General features: G+C 39.4%; 1 protein-coding gene across 1 annotated transcript; it reads right to left on the bottom strand.

Annotated features, from left to right (window-relative positions):
- Positions 1–3,541: 3,541 nt before the first annotated feature.
- LOC109987643 (beta-2-microglobulin) lies at positions 3,542–7,220 on the bottom strand. Its single transcript, XM_020638794.3, has 4 exons — positions 7,031–7,220; positions 5,018–5,287; positions 4,243–4,280; positions 3,542–4,152 (listed from the first exon to the last, which is right to left on the bottom strand). The coding sequence occupies exons 1-3, from the start codon at positions 7,098–7,100 to the stop codon at positions 4,267–4,269; spliced, it is 354 nt and encodes a 117-aa protein (XP_020494450.1). The 5' UTR covers positions 7,101–7,220; the 3' UTR covers positions 3,542–4,152; positions 4,243–4,266.
- Positions 7,221–8,387: the final 1,167 nt, after the last annotated feature.

The raw sequence follows: 8,387 nt of genomic DNA, 5'->3' as shown, positions 1-8,387 counted from the left end.
AGTCTGTTTTTGTCCGCTGTACGGGCGCCTTCTCCCCAACAGGCCACAGCAAAAAACAGAGCACTGGCCACCACTGAATGGTAGACACTGCACAGCAGGGGTTGGCAGATGTTGAATGACCTTAGCCTCTTTAAAAAATACAGTTGACTTTGTCCCTTCCTGTACACTGCCTCCATATGACTCTTCCAGTCCAGCTCACTGTTGAGCTGCACACCAAGGTACCTGTGGTTGGCGACCACCTCCACCTCAGTGCCCCTGATGGTGATTGATGTTGGTTGAGTCCTCCTCCTCCTGAAATCCACAACTATCTCCTTCGTTTTTTGTGGTGTTGAGATGGAGGTTATTGTGTGCACTCCACTCCACAAAGTTGTTTATTGTGTCTCTATACTCCTCCTCATTGCCTCCTTTGATGAGGCTGACAACAGCTGTGTCATCTGAAACTTTCTGCAAAAAGCAGCTGTTGGTGTTGTATTGGAAGTCCGCTGTGTAGATGGTGAACAGGAATGGAGCCAGCACAGTTCCTTGTGGAGCCCCTGTGCTGCTCAGGATGGTGTTTGAGACATTGTTCTGTAGGCCCACGTACTGTGGTCTGAGGAAAAGGTAATTCAAACACCACAGTACCAGTAATGGATCCACCTTCATCTTCTCCATCTTCTCCCCTAGCAGTCAGGGCTGAATGGTGTTAAAGGCGCTTGAGAAGTCAAAGAATGTAATCCTTACAGATGCATCAGGGGTGTCCAGATGTGTGTACGCCCTCTGCAGCATGTAAATGAGGGCATCAGCGACACTTATGTTGGGCTGATATGCAAACTGTAAAGGATCCATTTGAGTTGACACACTAGTCCTGATGTAGAAGAGGACAAGTCTCTCAAATGTCTTCATAATATGTGAGGTGAGCGCTACCGGTCTGTAGTCATTGTGGTGAGTGGGATGGGTCTTTTTTTGGACAGGTACCAGGCAAGATGCTTTCCACAACCTTGGGACCTTCTGTAAACGCAAGCTCAGGTTGAACAGGTGTGTTAGGATACCACACAGCTCTGAAGAGCAAGTCTTCAGTAGCCTTGGGCTGATGTCATCGGGCCCCACTGCTTTCCTTGGCTTCAGTCTGTCCAGCATCATCTTGACCTGAGCAGTATAAAGAGTCATAGGTGGGGCTGCTGGTGGAGTAGGAGGTGGGAAGAGGGGACTCCGTGCAGGTGACATCTCAGGAGTTCACGTGTTGTGACGGTTCTTTGGTTCACATGTTGTGACGTTCTTTAGTTCAGGTGTTGTGAGGGTTCTTTGGTACACGTGTTGTGACGGTTCTTTAGTTCACGTGTTGTGATGATTCTTTAGTTCATGTGTTGTGACGTTCACGTGTTGTGACGGTTCTTTAGTTCATGTGTTGTGACGGTTCACGTGTTGTGAGGGTTCTTTGGTTCACGTGTTGTGATGGTTCTTTAGTTTATGTGTTGTGAGGGTTCTTTAGTTTATGTGTTGTGAGGGTTCTTTAGTTCACGTGTTGTGACGGTTCTTTAGTTCATGTGTTGTGAGGGTTCTTTAGTTCACGTGTTGTGATGGTTCTTTAGTTCAAGTGTTGTGATGGTTCTTCGGTTCATGTGTTGTGAGGGTTCTTTAGTTCACGTGTTGTGACGTTTCTTTAGCTCACGTGTCGTGACGGTTCACGTGTTGTGATGGTTCTTTAGTTCATGTGTTGTGACGGTTGTGTTCATTCATACAGGTGTTAAACAGATGTGTTCATTCATACAGGTGTTAAACAGATGCGTTCATTCATACAGGTATTAAACAGATGTGTTCATTCATACAGGTGTTAAACAGGTGTGTTCATTCATACAGGTGTTAAATAGATGTGTTCATTCATACAGGTGTTAAACAGATGTGTTCGTTCATACAGGTGTTAAACAGGTGAACTGACCCCAGGCGTAGTTGTGGGTGTTGGAGCCGTGCTGCACCCAACAGGTGTACTCGGCTCCTGTGGCGGGGGCGAAGTCCACGCTCCTGGTCAGGTGGAAGTGCCAGTTCTTGTTAAAGGCCAGATCGGTCTGGTTACATCCAGCTAGCTCCTTGCACCCTGTCCGAAAGTGGGCATATCTACATACTTAACGTCAGGGAATTAGCCAGAGTTCATAGCATTGTGACATGAAACATATGATTTCCCGGGGAACCCCACAACAATTGAAGGGTAAACAAACACTATAAAACGGAAAAAGGTAGAGATGATAAAAAAAACAGGAAGGTGAAACAACGCTCTATTTACAGTGTACTAAAAAAGTTTATTTGGAAACTAACGCTAATTCAGAACTCTACTACGAGTCTAGAAACGTGAACAAGAGAAACCAAACACATATAAGTGGGTGGCTGTGGCTCAGTTGGTAGAGTCGTTGCCTCTCAACTGGAAGGTCGAGGGATTGATCCCCAGCTGAGCAACATGTCCGATGTGTCCTTGGGCGAGACACTTCACCCTGAATTGCTCCCGCTACTTCAGTGGTGGTGTATGAATGGGATTAGTTACTTCTGATGATACTACATAGTGATCACTACCATCAGGGTGTGAATGGGTGGGTGTGACAGGCGTTGTAAAAGCGCTTTGAGTAGTCGGAAGACTAGAAAAGCACTATAAAAGCTCAAGTCCATCTACCATTACCATTAGTCTGTTATGTTTATAAGCTTAACCTTTATTTATTTATTCCACAACAAATACATTTATATAATAGGCCTATATTGAGTAGAACTTTTTATAAGCTATTATAAAAAGTATATTATTATGGCTGAGTGAGTAAAGTAAAAAACATAAATAAGCTTTCCTACATGAAATCATGTTGTCATGGTAACAGAGAAGTTGCAAAGTGCTGTCGCATTTGTATTTAACCATTGGGGCCCTCGCAGTCAATAAAGTCAGTAAGGGCTCAGGGTTTAGGGAAGACATCGAGATTCAGCCACTGTGTAAATGAAAGCTCTGTTCCATCTGTGACCGGCAGGGAGCGCTGCTACAACACACAGGGTTTAGAGGAAAACGAAACTAATCGTTTCGGGGAATTCCACTGAGTCACAAACAGTTTAAGGTTTTATATATTAATAACAAGAGACAGTATGGACCAATCAGTCGATCAGAAACAAAGATATGTTGGACGACAGAGGTCTCACTCTTACGCGGTTTCAGGTGTTGTGCAGTATTTATACTTGTTAAAACAAAGAATCTAAAGTTTTAAAAACAGCAGCTGTTTATGTTAGATTAAGAAACAGGAAACAGGAATATAATTATCAAAAATAACAAGAAGTTAAAAATCAAACATATGTACATCAGTTAAATAAAGGAAGAAAAAATACAATTATAGAATAATAGTTTCTGTAGTTCACATGTTGTGACAGTTCTGTAGTTCACGTGTCGTGACGGTTCTTTGTCTGATAGATCTCAAAATATGACGGCTTACACTCAACTGATGGACCAATGAAACGTCTGTAATCTGAGCTGTAAGAGATCATAATGATCAACATTGAACCATAGTAATAAATAGATAAAGAACCAGTCAGTAAACAGTGGAACACTTTATCATCACTTTTATTGTTTAAAAGGTGAACAGAGATACTGAGCTCGGTTTTTAAAAACAGGGTTCATCTGGTGGAGTTATGTGTTCATATCATATTTGACATTTGTGTATTTTATTAACATCATTTAGAAGTAGAAGAGAGAAGAGACAGCACACTCAATGTCCTTAAACGGCTTCTTTCTTGTAAGTGGCTTTGTGGACGTGCACCTGAAGAGAATTTAATCTTAACCCTAACCTTTACATCATTTATTAGTCATTACAATCATTGGGCTAATCCTCTAAAACATTAGAAAAATTATTTACATGAATCAAATATGAACATTTCTAATAATCACATCTAGCTCGTAAAGCTCCATGAAGTTTCTGCTGTTTGACTTTTAAATGTTGATATGTCATCATTGATTAAAGGAGCTTTAATGTTTGTCTAATGTCTCTGTTCAGTAATCATGAACACTTTGGACTGATGGAGTCTTTCTGGTGTCACAGATCGCTTCATGATGGTTTAAGTCGAATTATTTAAAAAAACAAAAACAATCTGTTCCATTGATGTCCAATCTGTCCAAAAAAAACATGGTTCCAGAGAGAACGTTCCTCTGTTCTGTCCCTGTGGTCAAAAAACAAACAACACAGTGTGTTACTCACACAGTAACTAAGCAACGGCAAGCAGAGAACATACAGAAAATACAGAACATACCTGGAACGCTGCCAAGCACCGAACTCACTCATCCGGTTCTGAAGAGAAACAAACATGATGAGAACATTAACTATGTAGAACCTCACACAGTTTCAACATGTTCAATATAAACATTTTGTAGACAACACTACAGTAAAACATGTAGTAGGACATGTAGTTTAATGTAGAACATGTCGTAGAACATGTAGTTTAATGTAGAACAGGTAGTAGAACATGTAGTTTAAAGAACATATAGTTTAATGTAGAATGTGTAGTTCGATGCAGAACGTGTAGTTAAATGTATAACATGTAGTAAAACATGTAGTTTAATGTATAACATGTAGTAAAACATGTAGTTTAATGTAGAACATGTAGTAGAACATGTAGTTTAATGTGTAACAGGTAGTAGAACATGTAGTTTAAAGAACATATAGTTTAATGTAGAATGTGTAGTTCGATGCAGAACGTGTAGTTAAATGTAGAACGTGAAGTTAAATGTATAACATTTAGTAGAACATGTAGTTTAATGTATAACATATAGCAAAACATGTAGTATAATGTAGAACATGTAGTAGAACACGTAGTTTAATGCAGAACATGTAGTAGAACATGTAGTAGAACATGTAGTTTTATGTAGAACATGTAGTAGAACATGTAGTTTAATGCAGAACATGTAGTAGAACATGTAGTTTAATGCAGAACATGTAGTAGAACATGTAGTTTAATGCAGAACATGTAGTTTAATGTAGAACATGTAGTGGAGATCATGTAGTGGAGATCTTGCAGAGGTTCGTACCCCACTCGTAGTTGTTCACTTTGCCCATGTGTGTGACCCTGCACGAGTACCGGTCTCCTTTGGCGGGGGTGAAGGTAACATGTTTGGTCAAGTAGTAGTCCCAGTCCCCGTCAAAAACCAGGTCGGACTGATTGGTCCCCTGGATCACCTGTCCGTTCTTCAGCAGGTCGATGGAGATGACAGGTGGAGGGGGGATATTACTCACGTGACAGATCAAGGTGTTCTCCTTCCCCCACTGACCCAGGTCACGACTGTACACGTTCACCTTTGCTGTTAGGAGACAGGAGACATGTGAATGAGACAAGCCGAAAAAATGTAGAAGACCCGCCCTGCTGTGTGCAGTCCCCATCACAACAACAACAATAAAACTTTATTTAAACCACGCCCTGTAACAGCAGAGTTCAGACTTCAATAAAGTTATAAAAAAGCTCAAACAGGTGATTCTGTATTTAAAACATAAAACTAGATCAAACTTCTCTTATAAACACTAACTTTATAAACAGTATAACTTTATTAACAGTATAATTTTATTAACAGAATAACTTTATTAAAAGTATAACTTTATTAACAGTAAAATGTTATTAACAGTATAACTTTATAAACAGTATAATTGTATTAACAGTATAACTTTATTAAAAGTATAACTTTATTAACAGTATAACTTTAGAAACAGTATATTCAGCAGAGGTGTAAAGAGTACTAATATATTCTACTAAGTACTGTTACTTTAATGAACTTTTACTTAAGTACAAGTAAAAGTACCAGTTTAAAAATGTACTCAAGTAAAAGTAAACAGTAACTCGTTTAAAATGTATTTTGAGTAAAAGTTACTTAGTTACTTTTTTTTTAACAACGCGTAGACGTGAAAAAGGACGAGAGGATATTAATCTCAAAGTTTTTTTTAATTAAAGGCAAATCTTTGCAAAGTTTATCTTTTCAGATAAACATTTTCTTTTCTACCCCATTGACAAAAACAAAATATAAATAATGGAATACATATTCAAGGCTTATATGTTCAAGTAATCAGCTGTTTTATGAAGGAAAATGTTTAAACTATTTAAGAAAATACTAAAGGGGTCTTTGTCTCAATCATAAACAGTGTAGAGTATTTTAGTGTTTTTAGTTATTCTTAGTCTCAAATGCAGCCTCAAAGGCTGATGTAGCTGCAACTAAACCTGAGATGAAAGATAATCCATTTATTGTTTTAAAATGAGCCTTTATGAGATTATATTAGATGTTTTAGTCACTGTTTGTTTACCTATTAGCTACTGAAGCTTCTAACTGAATGTGTTTGGTTTGAAGTATTTACTTTCACACATCTGAGATGTGTTAAGTTGCAGCAGCTTACAACACCCAACTTCCTCATACGTCTGCTTCAAAATAAAAGCACATCACAGAGATGGTAATAACGGGCTTTTATTGTGAAAAACTTTCCGGAACTAAATGTGTTTATCGCTCGGAGCTGCAGCGGCGATCGTAGTCGCGAACGCTGTAGTGAGAAAAAGCATCCTCAGCCACAACTTTGCCCAAGAGTAAGAACCACAGCCAACTTATTTTAATCATTTTGGACTTAACACAATGAGACATTAGTTTATGAACACCTTCAGCAGGTAGACCCGCTGTAGTGGAGGGGCTTATCCGCTCTGCACAAGCTGAAGTAGCACCGAGCCAAAAAAAGGGTCTCTGTCTGTCGTCGCTCCGGTGCCATGAGGGAAAATCATTCATAGCAGGCCTATTTTAACCCTTTTACTCAGTAACGGATGTGATTTAAAATGTAACGAATTACAATACTTAACAGAAAACATACTTAAGTAAAAGTAAAAGTACAGATTTTATAAACGACTTAAAAAGTAGTAAAGTACACCAAAAACTACTCAATTACAGTAACGCGAGTAAATGTAATTCGTTACTTTACACCTCTGATATTCAGGTGTATAATTCACTCAGTATATATTTCCGGCCTCTCTCCGTCTTTGTGACGCAGCGCCATTATTACAGAAGAGAAGTACTCACATTTCCCGGACTTTGAACACACCGTGTGAAGGAGAACACAGAGCAGCAGAGAGAACATTACATTCTTCATGGTTCTTCTCTCTGTCCCGACTCTTATAGAAGAAAATGTTCGGAGAAACACTCGGTGAAATGTCTCCGACGGTCCAAACCGAAACTATAGATCTCTATCGTCTGCTCAGGGGTGTTTGTGTCAGCGAGGCGGACCGCCGGGGCGGGGTTAACGCTCCGCGGCCAAACAGACACCCAGAAACTCTTTTAACCCCGCCCACAGGACTGATTTTCTGTGTACGTATGAAAAACTCTATGAAAAAATAAGCTAAGTACGTCCCTGATAGGTTACATCAATGGAAATAAAACAGCAGCTGTTGCCAGGTAGAAAAACGTCCGACATGTTGGCATATATTGACATGCTGTCAAACAAACACACGCATACACACGCTGTATTACCTAACTTACTGTATATGTCATATATTTACCATAATATTATAAATATATTTATGTATAAATGTGGACGCTCTGTGACCAGCACTGTCAGTCTGTATTTTTTGATGCAGGTGGTGGCAGGAAACGTCATCTTGACAGATGAGAAGATTCACCGCAGACAAGACGCTGACTGATTTCTTGTTTTAGCTGACCCCCCCCCGTTTGAAATCACCTGTTGATCGTCTTCATCACAAGCCTGATGAAGCCATGAGGAAGAAAGGCCTCGTTTGTTAGAGAAGGTAAAAATAAGAAGTCATTCAGCCCTCGTGTGCCGTAATATTATAGATTTATAAAATAACTTTTTTCAGCGTTAAGAATTATAGATTTTCAAAATAAAGTTATGACTTTCCACAGCTGTAACATTCTTATAGAAGCTCTCAGATCATTATTACATTTAGCATGAACAGAATCCTTCCAGCCCACAAGGTGTTAATAATGAACAGTGGCGGTTCTAGACCACTTTTACTGAGGGAGCCAAACTGGGGCCAGTTGTTTTGTAAGAGGGGAACATTAAACCCAAGTGAAAAATAGACAAAGCTGATCGCTTTAAATATATAAATATTATGCCAAATAATAGCCCACATCATTAAATACCTTAACATAAAATACCATGACAGAGTGGGCGGCTGTGGTTCAGTTGGCAGAGTCATCTCCATTCAACTGAAAGGTTGAGGGTTTGATCCCCAGCTGAGCAATATGTCCCATGTGTCCTTGGGCAAGACACTTAACCCTGAATTGCTCTCTCTGCTTAAGTGGCGGTGTATGAATGGATTAGTGTTGTATGTCGCTTTGGATAAAAGCGTCTGCTAAGTGAATTATAACATTGTAACCATAATTTATATTTGTTTCAGTAACAGTATTTAATACTAGATTG

The sequence above is a fragment of the Labrus bergylta genome, chromosome 23 (assembly GCF_963930695.1).
Source record: "Labrus bergylta chromosome 23, fLabBer1.1, whole genome shotgun sequence".
NCBI classification, from domain to species: domain Eukaryota; kingdom Metazoa; phylum Chordata; class Actinopteri; order Labriformes; family Labridae; genus Labrus; species Labrus bergylta.
Note: the sequence above shows the minus strand (reverse complement) of the source record. Positions and strands in the feature narration are given on the sequence as shown.